Source organism: Pimephales promelas, chromosome 14 (genome assembly GCF_988280905.1).
Source record: "Pimephales promelas chromosome 14, fPimPro1.hap1.1, whole genome shotgun sequence".
Classification (NCBI taxonomy): Eukaryota; Metazoa; Chordata; class Actinopteri; order Cypriniformes; family Leuciscidae; genus Pimephales; species Pimephales promelas.
This window is the reverse complement of record NC_142782.1, coordinates 17,502,222-17,525,373: the sequence shown is the minus strand read 5'-3', so window position 1 is coordinate 17,525,373 and position 23,152 is coordinate 17,502,222. Positions and strand designations below refer to the sequence as shown.

Genomic DNA, 23,152 nt, shown 5'->3' with positions numbered 1-23,152 from the left:
TATATTTTAAGAATAATCCTATTATATTATTCACACACTTACAAACTATTATATTATAATTTCGTTTTTTTATAATTTTTTTTGTAAATTTTAGTGTAAAATAAGGTCATAAAGTAATAATAACGAAATTAGAATCTGTTATATTATGCACTTGAGTGCCTTTAACGTATTTACAGAATGCAATGGAAAAATCACAGCATGACTTAGAAAATAATAAAGAGCAGCTTAAAGGAACTTCCATTTTTCATAATCAAATTTAACAAATTTTGTCTTTGTCTGCAGTGAGCTAAAACAATATCATTTGTTTACTTTTGCTACGTTTCATGTGAAACACACAAAAAGGCACATGTCAAGTAAGACGAAAGAAAATGAAAAGATAAAAAAGCCTAAAAATCATGCCATTTTCTCTTCTCTATGACAAAATCTCCAGACAGCACAGGAATATAATGACTTTCAAAAGGAATCATCTGTCTCAGAGCTCTGTGAAGAAACTTTACAAATTAATTTCACTTGTGAGGCACTTGGCAGGATGTTTCTTTTCTTTTTTTATATGCTTAACTTAGAACGCAACATTGTGCGTATCATTCCCCTTCACCGACGCTGGATGTCGAGAGATTTTGAAGACCTTTCAGAAGAATGGTATCGCTTTAATAAAATGAATCAGATGTGTCAGGCTATCAAACTATGATCAAATGCAGAGCTGACTGTTGAAAAGACACAGGAGCACTTCAAAGCGTCGGAATACCGAAAAACCAGGAGGGGGAAAGATAAGGGATATTGAAAAGTGTATGTGGTACGGTTTGAGGTATTTCTTGTAGTCTCCTGTATCATTCACATTGTTTGCCACATTACACACAAAACAGCTGCAGTAACAGCATCAAATCCCGTCCACTTCCCAAGAGTCCAGTGATTCGTCCTGAAGTTGGCTGATGTTAGCTTGTCATGTCTGCGTCAAGTGCGCTTATTGCTTTGAGTCGGAACAACAGGATGTAGCTCAGGTACTTAGTCACAGGTTTGCTTTTCGCTGCCTCAGATTCCCTGTCACATACAGTTGCCTGTCATTTATAAGAAGTACTAAGCATGAAGTAGCCTTGCAACAAAACTATCATAACACTGTCATCAGAAAATGCTTAGCTACAGATTATTTTCTTGAGTTTTATTCTCCAGCTACATCTTAACAGGCCCATTACAATCTAAAATTGAGAAATGCAGCAAAAGAAGCACCACCAAAAAATCCCTGTCAAACATGATGCTAACAGGCAGGCTAAGTGTTAGCAAGAACGTGCTAACACTTAGCTTTCATTACTGTAAACAAAAACAAACAAAAAAACATTTACTTCTAGAAACCACCCTAACCTGTTCCATTATCTGGTATGCCATGCCAATCATTTTTGTGGCTTTCACTTCACCAATTTCAAGCGAAAAGTTCACTTTCTAATCCTTAGAGCGCAGTGCTTGACTTCCATCTAAGCCTTTTTGTTAACTCATTTCTCTTCCATATTTTTCTTGTCTGAAGCAATAGTCCTCTATTATTTTAATACGCACTTGGTTTTAATACATTATTGATCTTTAGGTTGAACTAAAGGGCACTGCATTAGGACTGCGATTCTGAGGCTTTCTGCCGCATGACATTCATGTACTTGTGAAAAATTATACCAATTATGAAATCAACCAGCAGCTGCCTCAAAAAGCAATCAATTGTCACATTGAAAAGCATTTTGTTCCATTGCTATCAATAGCTTTTTGGTTACACAGAGGGTGTGAGAGTGGGGGTGTGAGGTGTTTAATGGTCTACGAATGCTCGTTTTTCTTGTGCTTTTGTGCTTTCGTCTTTTTTTTTTTTTTTGGGGGGGGGGGGGGGTCATTTTATTCTGGAATGTGAGCAATAGGATTCATATGTTTCCTAAACCAAACATATGGAAGCATGGTGCATTGTGTCCTATTGATCTCCTCAGTGTTTTAGTCTTTTTATTCCTTCATGTCTCATATCTATGATGGCAATTAAGGGAATGCAGGAGAGGTGTGTTTGTCACTCCTGGGGAGCCTGTCTCACCACGACACATAGACAATTAGCCTGAATGTCTCTGCTGTTGCAAATGAAACATGGGGCGATTCCTTTGAAAGCAAGAGACTGTTCAACCTCCTTCCTATGGAAGAATTGAAAATACAGTTATGATCAAAATTGTTCAACCCCCATTGCAAATTAGGTTTATTGGCACCATTTACAGACTGCTGTTTGAAATAAACAAATCAAACAAAAGTAATTGAATTAGCTCAACACAACAAATGTTTCAAGTGGTTTCCCCAAATTCAACAGAAAATGAAAATTTAAATGACTTCTGCTGTCTCAAACTATTCAACCCCATCATGGCAAGCATATTTATCAATTAGTAGAACACCCTTTTGCTGTATTGAACTGTTGCAAAATGAGATGTATAACCAGAAACCAGTTTCTGGCAGCGTTTCTGAGGAATCCCATTCCGAGCAATGGCCTCCAGTTAAGTAATATTCTTGGGTTCGAGTGCTGCAACCGCCTTTCTTCAAATATCCCAGCAGAGATTTTGCTTGGGGTTCAAGGCAGGTGACTGTGATGGCCACTGTAGAATCTTCCAGGACTTCTTCTGCAACCGAGTCTTGGTGGAATTTGATCATTTGGGATCATTGTCTTGTTGGAAGTTCCAATGATACCCAAGCATCAGCTTCCTCATGGCGGCATTATGATTTCTTCTAGGATTTTCAGATACTTCAATGAATCTATCTTGCCTTCCACAAGCTGCAGGTTTCCAGTGCCAGAGGATGCAAATCAGAGCCAACACATTCTCATCCCAAGACGTCATCTAACTGACGCTTTTGACCATACGTCAACATAACCTTTTAGGGTACCCTTTAACGTCAGTTAGATGAAGATCCTAGGGCGTCATCCAACTGACGCTTTACCTTTAGCTTCAGTTATATGACGTGGGTAGGTTTAGGTCTGGGGCAGGGTTAGGATTAGATAGCGTCATCTACAGTAAATGACGTTAAACGGCACCCTAAAACGTCGGATGTTGACATTTGGTCAAAAGCGTCAGTTATAATACGTCTTGGTATGAGAACGGGCAGCCAGAGCATCACTGAGCAGCCACCATGCTAAACTGTAGACAGATTGTTATTTTCAGCAAATGCTTCATACTTCTTCCAGAACATAAAAGTTTTAAAAGTTTCAGTTTTGTTTAATTACTCCACAGAACAGAATCCCGAAACTTCAGTGGCTTATTTATAGGATTTTGAGCAAATTGGAGCCAACTTTTCTTGTGCTTTTGTGTCTGTAGTGGTGTACGTCTTGGAGTTCTGGCATGGAAACTACATGAGTTCAGTACGTGTCTTACTGGCAATTTCCACGAACTGCAAAACTGCTGAGGATCTGCTCCGGAACGGCAGCTGAGTCAATAGGTTTCCATTAAATGGAATGCGTTCCAACTCTGACCTAGCTCCAGCGATCCGAAGCCCTCTGGAGCTGATACGCTGAGCCTCTATTTTTACCAGATGCCGGAGAGTTACGCAGCAATTCAGCATAGGGCAGATTGTTATATTGCACGATCATATGTGAATTCGCTTCAGCTGTCAGTCATGGCTGCAGCCATTTTGCAACAAATCAGGACCTGGTAGGTATTGAAGGACGGCGGAGCACGGAGCCAACACGCTGCAGAGTCGATCCGCAGCCATTCCACATTTAGTGGAAATCTGGGATTACTGTGCAAGCTGAAACCTCAGTGCTCATGGCTGCTGCCTCCCCTGTGCTACCCTTAGGTCTGCTCCACATTTCTGTGGTGGATGAAACTCTCTGGGGCTCAGCCCACAGGTCCAGCCCTTCGCCTATTGAAGGTGTCGCGCAGTTGCTTCCACGCCCTGTCAATTTGGTGCCCCTTCGGAAAGGGGTCAGCATGGAAACGGTATTCCATCGCCAGATGATTACAACGGATGCCTCTCTCACAGGCTGGGGATCAGTTTTCAAGGGCAGAACAGCATGTGGGATCTGGACTGGCGAGACCCTCTCTTAGCATATAAACAGCTTGGCTCTGCATCCCTTTCTCCCTTTTCTCAAAGGACACCATGCCATTGTCAGAAAAGACAATATGGCAGTAGTGTCCCTTGTAAACCGGCAGGGGGTTTCACATTCTCGCACCCTGGAAAGGCATGCGTGTCACCTCTTCTTGTGGTCTCAGGACAAGTTCCTCTCTCTGAGAGCAGTTCATATTCCGGGGATTCTTAATCTTGCAGCAGATTTTCTGTTGAGGGAGAAGCTCAGGTCAGGAGAATGGATGTTGATCTGCCAGACGGTGGCCCTGATCTGGGAGGTGTTCGGGGAAGCGGAAGTCAACCTTTTTGAATCTCAGGAGTCATCCCAATGCCCGCTCTAGTTCTCAATGAGTCCACCAGCTCAGTTATGGATAGATGCATTTGTCCAACCGGGGCCGATTCGGAAACTCTATTCCTTCCCGCCCATCAAGTTCATCCAGACAGTTCTGTCCGGAGTGAGGGAGAGCAGAGTCCGCCTCCTTCTTGTAGCTCCATTCTGGCCGTCCCAGCCGTGGTTTTCTCATCGAGCTCATTCCTCTGCTGGAATCCTCCCCATGGGAGATACCGGTCAGGGAGGATCTACTTTCTCAACTTCAGGCAGGATATAGCATCCTTGCCACGACATTTGGAAGTTGTACGTTTGCCCCATCAGAGACTGCTAGCTTTAAGCGTTGGTCTCCCGGCTGATGTTCAGGAAACCATTGCAAGCGCGAGAGCCCCTTCTACGGGGAAGCTGTATTTAACTTGCTCGGCCCGGTTAGAGTTTTAAAGTTCTATGTGGACTGCTCGGGAGGTTGGAGGAAATCTAACCAGCTCTTGGTATGTCTTGCCAGTATTAAAGCAGAGGATTTCCCACTGGGTTACGGAAGCTATTTGACTGGCTTTTGAGGTGCGTGGCCTGCCTTCACCTCTTAGCATCAGAGCACATTCCACTAGAAGTGTGACTTCCTCTCAAGCTCTTTTTAGAGGAGCCCTCTAAAAAGATTCTGTCAGATTCTATAGTTTGGATCTTGATACGACCCCAGATTCCCAAGTTTTATCTGCTTGAACCGGCCGTGTAAAAAATTCTGGTCTTGTATTAGCTATGGCAGTGCTTTAGCTTGGCGAGTTTGGCATTTCGTTCCCACCGTGTCTTAAAGCTACGAAGCTTTGAGTGAACCTATGAAATATGTCTCTGGTTACTCATGTAACCTATGTTCTCTGAATAGGGAACGAGACGCTGCTTTCGCTGCCAAGCTCCTTGCACTGCTGACAGCAGTCTTTTTCAGCAGAGAAATCTGAGGAGCAGATGGCGCATGCGCGTATAAAATGTTACGACGTAAGAGCATCGGGGCAGCACACGCACCATCAGCCAATGTGTTGGAGTGATTCTATAAGGGCTTCAGACAATCGGCACACCCAGAGGGCTTTCCCACTGCATCTTAAAGCTATTCAGAGAACATAGGTTACGTGAGTAACCAGAGACGTTTTCTCTACTGGAGCATTTCATCCACTCATGTTTGTTTCTTTTTGTTTGTGTGTTTTATTTTAGTTTTGATTATTGTTTGTCCTGTTTTTATATGGATGATACGTCTATTTTAAATTAATGTGTGGATGAGTCCAACTTCATCCGAATCACGCTTAAGATCAGATAAAATTTCTCCATACACATTAAATTATGGACTAATCCAGAGTAATATTCATTTTTAAATATTGCCTGTCTGTTCCTCAATCCTGTTGCCAATATATTTCATTGTTTGTTTGTCCATCATGACAACAGTTTGTGTGGAAACAAATTGTTAGTGATCAAAAGAAAAAAAAGCAATTGTATGTTGACAGAAGAATTACATTTGTAAACATTTTATAGACTGTTGATGAGGAATAATAATGTTTGCCAGTAAACTATACTCTTGTTTATGGGAATACAGACTTGCAAACAAACTATATATCCATCATCCCCTGTAGCAGCACAACATTGATACAATAGAGAGCTAAAGCAGCAGTTAAAGCAATTCAAAATTAGCTTTTCATATTCTTAGTATACGGTAGGTATCATATATCATATCCTACTATAATCACTAGTAAAATAAAACAAACAAACAAACAAAAAAACTTTTAGAGTAAACGAAAGCCATTGTTCTGAGAATAAAGCCTTCAGATAACTATATATGTATTTTTAATTATTATTATTTCTGGGTATTGGTCACTAGGACTACCTCATGTACTGTACCCTTTTGCTTGACTTCACCTGCAGAAACAGTAACTGAGTGAGACTAAACACAGCAAGCCTCCCGCGTGATTATTCAGAAACAGGGTATTATCTACATCCTCGCAGAAAGAGTGGATTTACTTATTTACATTTCACAGAGCCCCAGGTAACAGGGAGAGCAGAGAAAAAGGGCAGGCTGCACGCTCCTGTGGAATAGTAATGTGGTTGAAATGCTCATGAGGTCAAGTGTAAACCGTGGCTTCGACAATGGCAGACTGTCTGAATCTCCAACCCAACAACACTCAATCATGCAGCCCTCTCATGCAGAGAGACTTTATCTTAGAGTCTGGAAGCTCTGCTTATGTTTACAATGTGAAGTTATTGCAAGAGGATGACACTCAAGAATCAAGTGACAGAGATACAATCAAACAACAATAAAAGCTTAAACTATCAAAGATTTGACCTTCTGATCATCTTCCCTCCTCTTCTTTGCATCATTTCCTGTCCTCTCTTCACTATCTCTCGCTGCATTCTGATTTGCAGGGTTCTGACACAGGTATGTCTACACAACATTTATTTATATGGATCGCCCTGCTATTTCATCAAACACAGACAACTCACATGCAAACTATCAGTTTCAGGTATAATGACATTTCAGTTCTTTTCTGAGCAATATCTTCATTTAAATTATTATTTGTAACGGCCGATATTAAAATTCTTCTAACTAAACAATTCTAATTATTATTTAACTAAACTGATCAAATTAAAATGAAAATCTATAAAAACAGCCGATAACCGATACTTATTGGTTATTTATACCTCTCCATTTTTATATTTGTGTAAATAAATTGTTTATATTGCACTAAACTTTAAAACATTTCTATTCCCGTTTCATTTATTTTTTAAATATATAATATACTTGTTCCAGTGATATTTGCATTCTCACTTAAGATGGCTGAATACCATTAGAAGACAACTTTGCTGGGCAATATATTGCTAAATTTAATTTGTTATCATAATTACATTTTTATTATCAACCATGAACACCGTTTTGTAGAGCTAACAGTTTTGCCATTTACGGCACTAATTAATCGGTTTAATAATAATAATTACAGCTTACTTCCGCATTGAAAAATAATGTTGATTGAACGACAACAACCGGAAACCACTACTCATCAAACTTGCACAGGAAACAGCAGTGTGTATCTGGGGAGTGGAAGGAGTGGCACACCATCCCGTATGTGTCGTGTGAAAGAAGAAATAAATTAAGAGAAGGAAACGGTAATACAGTGTGTTCCACTGGAGACTGACAAGCCCACCGTCTACCCTGAAGCAGCTGAGCTGGCATTAAACAGACAAGATGGGTGCAGCGTGAAAAGCTCACTCGGTTACGGGCGGCAGGAATAATGAAGGGACGGCTCGGCAGAGCAGAGCAGGGGACGAGGATGAGGACGGCCCAGCCACTCAACTGGAGAATTTAATTTCGCGCAGGGGGTCTCTCCTCAACCATGCACTCCCATGCAGACAGGCTACCTGTGCTGGGGACCCGCTGCACTCTTGAGGCATTATGGATCAGTGTTCCCTGGTTTTGAGTGAGTGGATGAGAGGGAAGGGAACTGATGGGGAAGAGTCTCTTGGGTGTCTGTCAAGAATGTTTATGACAAGACTATTCCTCTGTAGAGTATCTTAACACACAGACACGTTCACAGTGCCCAAACAAACGCAGTGCACATTAAACAGCAACAGTTGTTTTGTTGCGTCACATTTAAAATTATAGTTGTGTTTCCTAATATTCCAAATCCAACTTCCAACTTCAGACAGTTTGACATTTTTCTATCTCTCTATTACGATTAATTGATGGCTTGATGGATTCATTTTTTTTTTTTACTATATTTTCTTTCTGCTGTATGTAACAAATGAGTTTGTGTTTTTGGTCGATCAGAGAACAATAGAGGTGTAAAAGGGATCTAAAACATTCAATCACTTCCAAATGTAGTCAAAAACACATTTGACCAGATTCCTTTCACAGTGTAAATTCTCATGTGGTTGAATGTACGGCCACAAAAGACTGCCAACTGTTTGTCTGTGTCATATATATATATATACTTTTATTATTGATTTATTTTCAGCATGTGAGGAAAGTTTCATCCAGTAGTATGACAAAAAGTATTTATGAAAAATTGCCTACATTTACTGTTAGTCCCAGACTAAAATGTATGTTTGAGCACTTAAACTGAACGCTGAACTGAACTTGCACTGACATATCTTAAAATGTCACTACAATTGTTTTGTCTTAAGATAACTGTTACCAGTAATTCTTATTTATTTATTTATTTATTTTTTATCTATGGTACATTTATACAAATGTGCCTTAGAAATCAGGACTACATGTTTTTGTTTTTTTATGAATATGTTTTTTTTTAATGATTTCAAGTATATATATATATATATATATATATATATATATATATAGTTACATACAGCAGGAGGAAAATATAATTTAAAAAAAAATGAGTCCATCAAGCCATCAATTAATCGTAATTCCTCCTTGTGTGTGTGTGTATTTTTTATATACAAGGAAAATTATATATACAGTGGTGGTCAAGTTTGATTTTTGATTTGGCTACATTAAATGAAAACTGTAAATAAAAATGGTTATTTAATTATCTTTGGTCATGTCTTCTCATCTGTAGGGAACCATGCGAATCAACAATGTCTGTTGTACCTCTTTTAAAAAAAAATAGGTCAACGATGCTCCTGCTTGACTTTGACACAAGTTGCTGAGAAGTGCAAGAGGCATCGGTACCACTTTATTTTGATAGTCCCTTTTGAACATTCTGTTGACTACAAGTAAATTTTGCAAGTGAATGTCATCTAACTCTCATTATAGTATTATAGACTGCTTAAAATCTACCAACACTTTATTGTGATGGTCCTTCAACAGATATCCCACTGACTACAAGTAACTTTGCAAATACATTTAAACTTCTTCTAACCCTAACAGTTAGTAGACATGTAGGTGCAACGTTACAGTCAACAGAATGTGTTAAAGGAACCATCAAAATAAAGTGAAACCGAGACATCTCTTAAAACTCAAACTTCTTCAAAAATCAGCCAGTGAAATATTATAATGTGAGCTTTTCACAAATCGACTTCAAGAAGAAAGATATCCGATATAACACAAAATAGGAATCTTTCATTCAGAGATGCATGGACTAACATCTATTCAGCAGAATTAGATCAAACTAAGAACTCCAATCAAAAGCACACATCATTGTGGGATGTTAATCACGGTTTCATCCGTGGCCCAGTTTCTCTCCATGAGTTTAAGATGATAACTATCTCATCATAGACATTGCCTTATCTGATCAGAGCACTATGAATGGTTATTCATTCAATTAGGGATGAGCCATTGAGATAAGAAGCAGATGCTGGGTGTCAGGGATTAGGAGAGATAGACTGTAGACTGCATCTGCAAGGGCTATCCTCACGTCACGCGATGCACGTACATGTTAACATCTCACGTACATGAGTGAGTTTCGCATGCACACACGCACAAATAAACGCGGGAACACTCTTAGGCATCCAAGTGTTTTGGCTCAGGGGGACAACTGTGGTCCCCCATGTGTGCACAGTTGCACACTCACACTTACTGTGGTTCTGGGTCTGTGGTTTAGTGGACCTGCCAAGGGTTCAGGTCCTTTAAGTGGAAGTAATTGGGGAAGAACACGCTCCATTAAAAACAACTATTTAATACAATAATCATTCAATTAAAAAGCCCTTGTAGCAGCTGCCACCGCTTATTTGTGTCAACTGCATATTTTGTTTGCAGAAAAAAAGGCACAGATTTACCACCGCTAGATTTTTTTAAAAATATATCTTAACAGCCTTTTCCAGGCGTCGATTTACAAAATCTGAAGTACTTGACAAAAACATCTCTTTTAAAGACAAGGATCAATTTGCGTAATTCACAGTCACCTCAAAGTGAAGATACGTAGTTCGCATTCAATTGTTGCAGACTTGAAAGTGTTTGTGTTTACCCATCTGGCATTTTTAGTGTCTATGTGTACTTCAATGCAGGAGTTTTCAAACTGGTGACTTTTCTCTCTCTCATACGATAACACGGTGTAGGCAACAGTGTCGTCTTTACTGACAGCACTCCAAATGTACAAAAAATGAGCTATAAATATTATATTTATATATTTTTTGCCATTTTGTTTGGTGCCACTAATGTTATACAATGGGACTTATAGAGAGACAGAACGAGATAAAGCTCGATGAGACTAGAGAGTCTCTGTGGCAAAGTTCAATACTTCAAAGGGCAAAGAAGAGCAGACAATTTGCAGAAACCACATGGCATTTGCCAAGGTTAACATTGACAGCATATTAATCACCATCTAGGTAAATGAAAAAGTATAATCCACATTAAAGAGCTTCACATTTACTGTACTCTTAAGTGGCTCATTGTAAAATCTTATCATGAGGATGATTTTAATCAGATATTAAATATCGCCGTGTCTAACAAAGATCACTGATGTCTCTGGTGGCGCTTTAGAGAAGGCCCGGTTAATTAAGGAAGCCTGGTCTCATCGGGCTCCTCCACGCTCCAACAACAGATGTTTTTTTTTTTTTTTTTTTTAAGGCTGCATCCCAGTGAAAGGTAGCAGAGAGCTGATGGGCAACATTTACACTTGGCATCAATCAAAGTCTATTGAGAACCTTGGAGCTGAACATGTTTAGAAATATTTATACATACAATATTTAAAAAAAGGGAGATTTGTGCAAAAATATAAATGTAAACTGTCAAATATACAACATTAAACTCAACCTTTATAGACATTCAATCTAAAATGAGCATAAGTTCACTGTCATGCTATTTTGTGTACAAAAATCATCCCCCTCCCTGGTAAATATTTCAGTTTTAAGACGGTTTACTACACTGTGTTTTCACTCTCTGAAGGCAGACTGGCTTGAATTGTGTTTTGCCTGCCTCAGCAAAGAAGCTCATTACTTCCCTCCTTTTGTTTTATTATGTTCAGCAAATTAATAAATGGGGAGAGTGCTGAAAAAAACAGATGTGAAAATGTATACTTTGCATTATTAAAAAGGCACAGCCTCCAAAGGTTACATAGGGCTATTGTGGCACTACAGTGTGTGAAATGTAATTAAGGGGAGGGTGGAAGAGGGGCGCAGATAAAACCTCTGTGGCTGGTACCTCCTCCCTCTTGTCATCTTTTTTTTTTTTTTTTTTTTGCTTGTGCATTCCCTCCTGAAACTTATTCTCTCCGAACTAATTTTGCATGACATATTGCGTTTCTGCATCAGCTATCATGAGGCTACCTGTGAATTAAACAGGGCCTTGATATACAGGCAAATACGCGGATTACATTTCAGACGTGCAGATACTTCATACTCCTGCTGTGATTTATTAATTCCAGCAAAACAAAACTCACAACATCGCTTACAATTGCATTTGTCTGAGACTAGACACAAGCAAATGGAGGATGGAAGAGTTATAGGGATGCTTTGGAAAATAGGAAAGGCTGGGAAGATGGATACGCGGACAGCTTCCGAGCCGGCAGTCAATCCGCATATAGGTGGATGAAGTCAGTCATGTGTCCTTGAATACACTATGTCTTGATGTAAAATTTTCATAGCTCATAAATTTATGAGTTAATAGAGAACTTTTGTTTATTGCCTTTCTTTACATGATGATAAAATTATCTGTAACATATTTCTTTCCTTAGAAGCTGGGACCATGCTGAGAATTATGGGTGTCTTAGTTTTCTTTATCATTATTGAATGGTCATGTATTTGTTATCAATGGGCTCTATGCACGGCGTTATTTCCGGTGAACGATTAAGTATGCTCGATAACTTCCGCCGATCATAGAGTCCAATGCAATACCGAGAATTTATATTGAATTTTATACTCCATGGTTATACTAATGAAACGTTAGTCACAAAAACAGATAAAACAGACACCCCTCGTTGTGTTTATGCTTCTTTTTAAAATTATATTAAATAAACATAACTATATATAAAATTACTTCTAAACGCATGTACGTTTCGTTTCAAAGACGGGAGGACAGTAAATATTGAAGACTCTGCCATAATCCCGTTTTCTCCGGTTTTCCTCCGCTTTAATCTCCACAACCAGAAATGGACGAGCATCCTTACGTCAAATGCGGAACTTATGCGTGCATATAGCCCATTATGTATTTTGTAAATTAAACAAATATGGTATCATATTTGTCTGTAACACTTCATTTTGATGGTTCACATTAGACATTCTACTAACTAGAAGCAACTTTGCAACTACATGCATGTCAGCTTATTTTACTATAACCATATCCTAACAGTCTACTACAGTCTAGTACTACATTAATGAGAGTTAGTTGATATGTAGTTGCAAAGTTATTTAGTTAAAAGAATGTCTAAAATGGACCATTGAAATAAAGTGCAACCTATTTGCCCTTATGTTCTAATTTTTAAATGGCTTGAATGATCCTTATTACCAGGAACATGATCACCATAACAGTGACTTCAACAGGCCTTCACCATGGCAACAAATGTCAAAATTAATTGTTGTAAAGAATTTAGTATCTATTTGTTAGTCTGTCCATGTCCACGGCGGTTTTCTGTTCTATTCTACGTGTTCATGACTAATGTATGAAAGCACAATAATCATTAGATCAAAAAGTGTTCCGACTCGACTGCAGTATCCAACTATATCATGTGAACTCCGCTATTAGAAGTTGCCCCAAGGTGTCATTGGGCATTTGCATAAAGTTGAATTCTGTTCAGATTGGTTGCATATCGAATGGTCTCAAAATAAATGACCTTTATTAGATGTAAATCGTTGCAAGTGTGAACAACCCTTAGAGGTGGAGATCAATCCCAATATGCTAATTAGTAGGGTTGTGCCAATAAGTGATGATTTAGTAGGAATTCAGTCCCACCCTGATCACAGATAGTAGTGCTCTGATGGAAGCGCCCTCCAATCACTGCACTGTATGTTAAGCTACGTTCTTTTTGTTGTCATTAGTCGAGTTTAAAGATTTGAGGTTTTAGATTCACAAATGTCTAGATGTGTAAATCTTGATATAAAGTTTGAGATATCCTGCTAGCCAGAGTGCATAGAAAGTTGTATTTACAGATTAAATAATAATTCAATTGCATTTACAAGTGGTTTCACTCTGTTGTGGTCCATTTAACACATTTGGTCGACTATAAGTCACATGTCTACTAACTCTCAGAGTATTAGTAGACTGGTAGGGTTAGGGATAGAATAAGATGGCATGAAGTTGCAAAGTTACTTATAGTGAGTAGAATGTCTGTTGGAGGAGCATCACAATAAAGAGTTAGCAGATATTAAAGGGATAGTTTTTTTTTTTTTTTTTTTTTTTTTTGAAATAGGCTCATTTTACCACTCCCCCAGAGTTAAACAGTTGGGTTTTACCATTTTCGAATCTATTCAGGTAATTATTTATATAACATATCAGTAACCAGACAGTTTCTGGTCTCATTGACTTCCATAGTATATATATATATATATATATATATATATATATATATATATATATATATTTCCTACTATGGAAGTCAATGAGACCAGAAACTGTCTGGTTACTGATATTCTTCTAAATATCAGAAAATCGGCTGAATGGATTTGAAAACGGTAAAACTCAAGTGTTTAACTCTGGGGGAGTTGTAAAATGAGCCTATTTCCAAAAAAAAGGTGGAGTATCCCTTTAAGAAAACAGTCTACCAATACTCTAATGAGAGTTAGATGACATAGGCTATACTTGCAAAGACTTACAGCCAACAGAATGTTCAAAAGGGACCATCAAAATATAGTGTCACCCAAGTATACTATATGCAATAGTTACTTTAGTGCAGGCTTCAAGTAATAGCATCATTTCTGTTGTGCAGAAAAAAGTAGCCTTTTTTGCACTCTTCAGAGTAGGGAATTACACAAAATTTGATGGCAACCAAGAAATCGCTGTAGTGTTTTTTAAACACACAATGCAAGTGTTTTTTTGTTTTTGTTTTTTCCCAATATTGAATATAAAATATGTAGACATGTTGACAGATATGTGCTATACAGACATGGCTGATCTGAACGTAGGTTCTAAAAGCATCATCAAAATAGCCAAAGTAGCTAGGCTATTTAATAAACAATGATACAAGGGATGATTCTGCAAAAATATGTGAATATTTCTGCATGTGGATAGACAGAACCTGATTTCACCAAGTACAACATGTTCATAGTTCTTGGGACAACAATTCCAGGATTAACACAATATTTTGTACGAGGAACGCATCTAACTCGGAAAAATCAGGACGTGCAGAGACCTACTCCTATTACTAACATGGAAATCAGTATGTTCAATTTCAGTATAACTGTTACAAAACTATGAAGATTGTGCACTTGTCATTTAAATAACTCGCAGAGAAAAGTGATACCAATCAGAACAATCAGTTCGCCACCTCTACATGATTTACCATCTTTTTTCCCAAATGAATTCTCTTTCAGCCTCATTAGGTTTAATCAAACACAAAAAGGTTTTCGACATCATCCTCGCGTTCCATCATTTTAGTGTAACTAAGGAGTCAAGACTCTTAGCATGGTGGCTAAAACAATATTTCTCTCATGCCGGCTTGCCCGTCTCTCTATTATACAATACCGCAAACCCCCCTACGTTTGCCTGATAAACCTTCTCTTCCATTTAATGACTCTACCTGGTACAAAAGCCAGTGATAATGGACGCCAACCGGGCCAAAAGTTGAGCAAAAAGAGGAATGATTAAGGAACCTTATTAAAAGCGTCCGTGTGGAGTGGGGGGACACGTGATGGAGAACACATTAAGGGATCTGATCCTTTTCAAAAGCGACACCGTGCTTTCCCCCGAACATCGGTGGAGGAAGACGAAGAGGAAGAAAAAAACCTGATTAGGCTGACAAGCACTGAGTGATACTGCAAACCTGTTAATAACATGAAAATTAGAAGGGGCTCATGCAAAGAAAAGAGATTAATTTAGCTGGAGTCCATCTTCGCGGCAAATTGCGAAGTTGTGAATATGTTCGCAGATAATGAGCCTTCCTACTTGTCAGCTCACTTGTCATTTTCTGTAATTAATGTTAAGGAAGACTCCTTCCTGATGGTTGGTATTACTCATGTACCGGGGAAAATTTCTTCGGAGAAATAATTTACATTTATTATCATCAGTCTGTTTGTGTGGTTTATTTCACGGCGGAGTAATTTATTGCAGCACCGTTTCGAGCTCCTTGATTAGTCACTCGTCAGACTGAGATGTAATTTTTTTTTTCTCCCCTTCTGATGTCTTGGCTGGGGGAAATGAAAGTGTTGTGCCTGGGCGGCAATGGCACCTCACGGCTGCATATCGCTATGTCTCTTTTTAAAAACACAAATCATCGTTTTTAGTGAAAAGGCTGATGATTACAAGACTTTGTAGAACATTTTCTGCTTTCTTTTTTTATCCTTGGATGCCTAACTCACCCATTTTTTAACGGTCCTTCTTTACATTTCACCTCTTGGACATGCAGATGTATTCAGAGAGGAATATTATTATTAATACCCCTCAATTTCCCCAAATTTAGTCATTTCAATTCACTCTTAATGAAACAATGCTTTGAAGAGCTACAGTTCCCCAACTGATCGTCAATATGTTTTTTTGTTTATTTTTCTGCAGTGCCAGACAAGATTGACTGCTTGGTACAGATATGCACAGCAATAAACAAATAATAATAATCATCATAATAATAATACATCCCTGTGTGCAGACAAGCTACTATTTTTAGGAACTGAGAGTAAACATGACTTTGACCAAATCTTTAGTATAAATGTAAGTTTTTGTTTCCAGCCAAGTCAGCCTGTCATAATTTCATATAGTACGTTTTTGTTGCATGCATAGGATTTTTTCATTGTATTATTGCAGAAAATAAGGTCTGTGACAAACTAAACCGATTATTGTAGGTCTTGTTCATTTTGGTCTTCACAAATAAACGTAACTTTTATGAATTTTAAAGGTCCCGTTCTTCGCGATTCCATTTTTCTAACTTTAATTAGTGTGTAATGTTGCTGTTAGAGCATAAATAATACCTGCAAAGTAATAAAGCTCAAAGTTCAATGCCTAGCGAGATATTTTATTTAACAAAAGTCCCCTTTCAAAGCATACAGCGAACGGCCTGTTTGGACTACATCCATCTACTTCCTTTTTTAATGACGTAACTAGAACAGTTTTTGACTAATCTCCCCCCAGAGGAATACACAAAAAAGGGGGCGTGGTCTTGTTGCGCTCCCATGGAGAAGAAGCACTTCAGATGCGCATGCATCTCCAATTTATGGTAAGAGGCGTGACCTTTCCGGGCAACGTGCGATAAGCTGTTGTCAAATCACAACACTGGAACTGCTGGCTCAATCAGAACTCGTTACGTTTTTCTGAAGGAGGGACTTCATTGAACAAGGAAGTCATCGCGCCGTTCTTTGGACAGTGAAAACAGCCGTATACAGTAAATTATGTGAAAATTACTGTTTTTTTACATACGAAACATGAACACATGTCATATTGCACACTGTAAACACAATCAAAGCTTCAAAAAAGCATGAAGAACGGGACCTTTAAAGCATATTCAATTGGCAGAAGTCAAAAGCTAAATGTAGGTTATGAACGAACTACCAGACCGTTCTCATCCCAAAGCGTCATATACTAACGCTTTTGACATTTCGTCTACATCCAACGCACATGGCACCCTTTAGCGTCAATATGAGACGCAGATATATATGGGCCAGAAGGCGCCTCCTAGTGGCCTAACCCTAACCCTACCCCAGAACTAAACCTACCACAACCGAACAAATCTCTGTGCGTGTTATATTGACGCTAAAGGGTGCCATGTGTGTTGGATTTAGACGACATTTCAAAAGCGTCACTATATGATGACCTAAGATGAGAACGCATTGGAACTACAGTACACCACGGTCGCTCGACTTCAGTGTCACCACCATGAAGCTTCAGACAACACTTTCGGACACTGTTTAAAAACATTTGAACAGTTTGCAAGAGCACAATTATGCCAATAAACACAACAAGGCTTTGAAAGTGGACGAGTGTGCAGATGAGATTACCTGACGTTTCAACACATTCTCACCCCAAGGCGTCACCTTTGACCATGCTTCAATATTTGACGTTTTAGGCGCCCTTTAGCGTCACTTACATGACGCGATCCTACGGCGTCATCTAACTGACGCTAAAGGAAAGCGTCTGTTAGAGGACGCAGTTAGGTTTAGGTGTGGGGTGGGGGTAGGGTACACGCGATCCTACGGCGTCATTTAAGAGGACGCGGTTAGGTTTAGGTGTGGGGTGGGGGTAGGGTACACGCGATCCTAGGGCGTCATCTAACTGACGCTAAAGGGCACCTAAAGCGTCAGATATTGAAGCATGGTCAAATGCTTCCCAAGGCGTCAGTTAGGTGACGCCTTGGGAGTGAGAATGGGCTGGACGTTTAATGTCCCCAATAACCTGTAGTCCCATTTAGCCAAAAAAAAAAAAATGGAAATGATTGAAATGGAAGTGCTTAAAAATGCTAACTCGTTTTCAGGTTTTGGCCAACAAAAATCTGTCACCCCTGCACCACTCTATTGCCAGTTACGTCTTTTGATATATCAATGAGCCACAGCAGAGTTAAATGTTCGGTGGCTGTAAGCAATACACGGTAGTGCCGTTCCTGAATGAAATCTGTATTGGTTGTGTGAATGAGAGAGTAAATCGCTACTTTTCTAACCAACTAATTAAATTTTGGGATTTTTTGCATGCAAAACGCTGGATGGAAACGCTAAGATGTGCATCAATTCTAAAAATGACATGCACATAAACTACAATGGAAAAACATTCCCTGGGAAAAAAAAAAAAGAGCAAACTTTAGAGGATGTGAATGAATAATTTCATTGCACAGCATCTCAAATGTTGGTTTGGTGATTAAATTTACATTTACATGTATTCATTTAGCTGACGCTTTTATCCAAAGCGACTTACAATTGCTATGTCAGAGATCTCACACCTGTAGAGCAACTAGGGGTTAAGTGTCTTGCTCAGGGACAAATTGGTGTCTCACAGTGGATTCAAACCCTGGTTTCTCACACCAAAGGCATGTGTCTTAACCAATGCATCATCACCACCCCTATTTTTTAATTATTATTTTATGTCACTCCTTTAAGAATTGAATCTTTTGAATGAATGATTCAATGATTCACTCAAAGGCCAGCCACTTGTCGCCATCTAACGGTGTAACAATGACCTGCAAAATAAAATCAGAATATGGTGCACCATAGTTAAGCAAATTATCCAGTCATAAGCTACTTTTTCATTAAAACATTATGCACCTATTTTAAACATCCTTCTTTCCCCCTCTTTAATCCTATGGCTGATATTAAGAGGTCATTTGTACAGGGAGAAATGTTTCAATTCTCCTGTGCTTTTTACACAGCTCCAGAAATGAAATGAGGGTCTCCACACTGCCACAACCATAACTCAAGCAATATTCATCTGAGACATATATTCAAATCAGCCTCGGCTTGGGCTCTCTGCTTTGCTTTAGCTTTGTGTTGGCAAATTTATAAGCCTACTTCTTAAATGTATTATTCATCAGGGTGTGTAAATAATGCATGCTTGGTTCCATAGTAAATTAACCCTTTACCTTACCTAAGCTATCAGAGTCATTGTTTTGAAAGGCAATTATGTCATTTAATTCATGCTGTAATTAATACCGTAATTAGCTTAAATACTCGGCAACCCAGTGCCACTGCTAAGCTGTCTTAATTAAACAGATTGAAAGGTTTATATGTCTGTTTTTCCTCACAATCAGATCGTCTCAGCTGTAGCGAGGGACACAATGAGACAATCTGAAATCCAGAAACGAGCAACGAAAAGATTGTAAAACGATGTGAAGATTCAAAAAAAAAAAATAAAAAAAAAATTCATAACTTTTTAAATGAGCACCCTCAACCAAACCAGCAATAAATCAATTAGTTGATACATCAAAATGAGCTCAGATTCAAATAAGGCTCTGAAACGTTTTGTGATTCATGCCTAAAGATCCGAAACACAGCAGCCTGGAGCAGTCCTATCTAAGTAAATGTGGAGGAGCCATGTAGGGAAGTGCACTCTTGTGTTTTATTGTTCTGAGACTGCAGGGAGGCAAGTGGACAGCTAATCCAGGGCTGGAGAGTTTTTATCCCTGTTCTATCTGACAGTGATAGAAAGTGTTTTCCCCAAAGTAGAAAAATAGTCAGAGGTAGATGAAATAGTGAAGTGGTCAGTGAATACTGAAGAAAAATCCAGGCCCACTAGCACTAGCACTTTACTCTGCTGAGAAGAGAATAACGAGTTTTATGAACAGCAAAGGTACGGATACAAAACTTAAGCAAAATTTTGCGGGCAAAGATCATTGGCAGGTCCGTTGCCCATATCAATCGTGTAGCAAATGCATGAAGCGCTGATAACTCGGAGGTCTCCCAAGCTAAACGGCGGTTTTGGTGGTAAAAACGGCAAATTTGTGAGCTCTTGAATCTGATGCGAAATCTGTTTCAACTCACATTAAATTCCAGATTGCGCAAATCCTTAATGAGATAATAGTCTTTTGCCAGCGGAATTTTGACATACTTTAAAAAGGAAAATGTGACCACAATATAGACGACTGAACAGCTAACATAGTGAGGTTTTCCTTTAGCTGGGCTACTCTCTATGGTGTTGACACAATGTGTGGCCCTCCATGAGTGGGTTAACTGTATTTAGTTTGCAGTGATTTTATCAATGTCGTTAGAACATTCATTGAACTAAGTGAGAAATCCATCAAATGGTGACAGCACACTTTAGACTAATGGCTGTTAGGCGATAATAATTTTTAATATGATTTTTATTTCACTTAATTTCATCTCCTCTAAGCTAAGGTCCCATGTCAGATATTTCAGAATGGGGGAGATATGTTGATGTGTTTTAGATGAGCTCACCTGCTGTCGAAGAGAAGAACGTGAGATACACTAACGTTGATTTTCCATTCACCTTGTTACTCTCTTCACAATACATCAGATTCTTCTGAATCAGATTTTGGTTTCATATTGTGGAATATTTCTTCTCAACTTGTCTATCTGTGTAAAATTGTATTCCCACATGGAGTATTATTGCTCCCAGTTAATGTCAGTGTTGTTCTTGACTGAATGGGTAGGGACAGTTCACTCAAAACCTGTCATGATTTTACCGGTTTGGCTTTCTTTATACTGTGAAACACTAAAGAAGGGCTATATCACATCTTAAGTTATGCTTTATTAAAGGCCCATTTTGACCAAGAATGGTAAATGCAATGCTAACTACATTATGCTAAATTCACTTTTACATTGTGTTTGAACATAAACACGTCGGCAGTGTGGGTACACAACCACCACTCCAATTTATTTATTCTCCATCAATCATAAGCAGTGTCTCATAATTCTACGTTTTTGTGATGTCACAAAATGCTTAGTTCCAACCCATAGCGGCTGACAGACTCTATTAGCATATCCCCACTCTTAGTAAGCTGTACACAGTGCGAAATTTTCTACAGGCCTGAGAAAAATGCCAAGTGTGTTGTTGTTGTTGGATTTAAGAGTGAGAATAAAACTCTTCATTTACTCTGGGCAACTGAGCCGCTGAAAACACTGTGGATTCATTTAGTTTATGATGGGAATGTGCCCCTTCGAGTTACCTAAAAAATCTTCATTTCTGCACTTATCATTTTACACCAGACTGCTTTGTGGAAAAGGTTCAAATACAAAGCAGGATAAGCTAAAATGTTTATATTCAAGGATTGAGCAGTACCAACTGTTCGTGATTCAGCTTCACACCTTGAAGATGCACAGTATAAGTATCACACTTAATATTTTGTAAATGTTTGAAAATCGCTTTTCCAAATGCGTTTGTTAGCAATTTGCTAATGCAGGCTAAAGTTAGCACTATGTAAGACAGACTCACCAGAGCTGCAAAATGTTGAAACACAACTATCATTGGTTCATTCTCAAAGTTGTTGCTTCTGCTGGAGCCTCTCCTTCACCAGTGTCCGACTCAGGTTCATACATGTACAGGGCTGAACAGCAAACACCTGTATTGTCGTGTGCTTCTCCTGATTTGTTATTGCCATAGGATCTGCACAAGCTAAAGGCCACGCCCTCTTCTTGAAAGGGGGCGGGGAGCAGCAGCAGCTCAATTACATTTAAAGAGACACAAAAACAGTGTTTTGCTCACACAGAAATAGGGGCAAATTAGACAAGCTATAATAAATTATCTGTGAGGTATTTTTCACTGAAGCTCACAGACACATTCTGGGGACACCAGACACTTATATTACATCTGGTGAAAAGGGCCATAATAGCTCCTTTTTAATGAACGATATTGTTTTGTTTATTGTAGGAATGCACTGAAGTAAAATATAATTGTGGCTTTTTATTTCACAATTCTGAATTCTTTTCTCTGAATTAGGAGACATAAACTCACAAGTATGAGTTATACCTATGCAGAAACATCTCATGGATCCATGGGATGTATCCTCAGTGATGTATCCTGGGATCAATTGGGTGTTTCGGGTCTCACAACATTATACACCCTCATCCAGGTGACCCAGCTGGGGTTGATTAAACCATAGATATCATATAGAGACTAGATCCCCTATTGGCCGCTGAGCACTGAGAAATCCGGCCACCATCTTGGCCGTCATATTCCTTAACCGGTCGGTCATATACAGTATATGTTTGTTCAGAGAATTTGACTGCAGATTGTTTTGTAATCAAAAGCACAATGCAAAGTTCACAAATAAACTTTTGTTGACAACAAAGCAGTCAGATGAATTGAATCTACATTGTATATCATAAGTAAACTGTTTAATAAAGCTGTACGGCTTTCCACATTGGGCCCATATATGTTTTATTTATTGTTTTTTTTTGCAAAATCATGTCTATTAACATTCAAAGTGAACCCCAAGGAACACATTAAAAAATAATACAAATATAGGCATGTTATGTCCTTGAATTTTTTTGTATAAAATTCATGCGTAGCCCTGAGTCTTTTATAATATAGGCTACATTTGTGTTTGTGAAGGGTTTTGGAGTACGAGACCCATAGAGCCTCACCTCTGACCATTAGCGCACCACGGGACGTCAGCGTTATCTGTGCAGACATTTAGCTTTGTAGAAGCTCTCATCTGTGAAAAATCTCACAGAAACCTCTCCACAAAATATCCCTTAGTAATAGTACATTATCATTCCTTTTGTGCTCCGATGATCATTCCAAATGTTTTTTTTTTGTTTGTTTTGTCTTGTTTTTTGGTACATGAATGAGAATTATCATTAAAACATAATGTAGCTGTTTTTAATGGAGCTTATAGCTTTATTCCCCCCGTATCAGTAAATAGATGATGGATCTGATTAATTCGATCTCTCCCACTGCCAGGAATATATTGAACGCTGTTTTCAGTTCAAATGGGATTCATTTTGATTACAATGAAATGCGATTTTGTAATAGTTTAAATGTTACCGTGGCCTCTTCTTTGCTATAATTGTTCAGAATTTGATGCAGTTCTGGTACCAAACTAATTTTACACTTGCCTTCAGAAATTTCCCCCTCTCCACTCACACAGCCACATATCTCCAGAAACAATCTATCGCCCAGCAGAAATTGGCTGAAACATAAAGAAACAAGTGGAACGGAAATTCATTTCGCGCAACAGGATTATCGGCCCCTGTGCCTCTTATCTCCTCCTGCCTGTTTATGGGAAGAAAAAAGCAAAGAAAGATAATTTCACAATTAATGGCAAAAGATCCTGGACTCTCGCTCAGCAGCCATTAGACAAAACGTTTTGG

The 23,152-nt window shown here is 38.7% G+C and overlaps 1 protein-coding gene across 5 annotated transcripts in view; it reads right to left on the bottom strand.

Moving 5' to 3' along the window:
• The window catches only part of mvb12bb (multivesicular body subunit 12Bb), a 136,242-nt gene extending 114,791 nt beyond the window's left edge, over nucleotides 1-21,451 (bottom strand). For 2 of the 5 annotated variants that reach the window (XR_016146495.1, XM_089119534.1), the window contains exon 1: nucleotides 21,273-21,429. Coding sequence is in view for 1 of the 5 variants with exons in the window: in XM_039681121.2 (XP_039537055.1) it covers nucleotides 21,273-21,305 (33 nt within the window). In the remaining 4 variants the exon portion in view is untranslated. Of the gene's footprint in view, nucleotides 1-21,272 lie in introns of all 5 variants that reach the window. The other 3 variants (XM_039681121.2, XM_039681095.2, XM_089119533.1) reach the window with 3 other exon arrangements.
• Nucleotides 21,452-23,152: the final 1,701 nt, after the last annotated feature.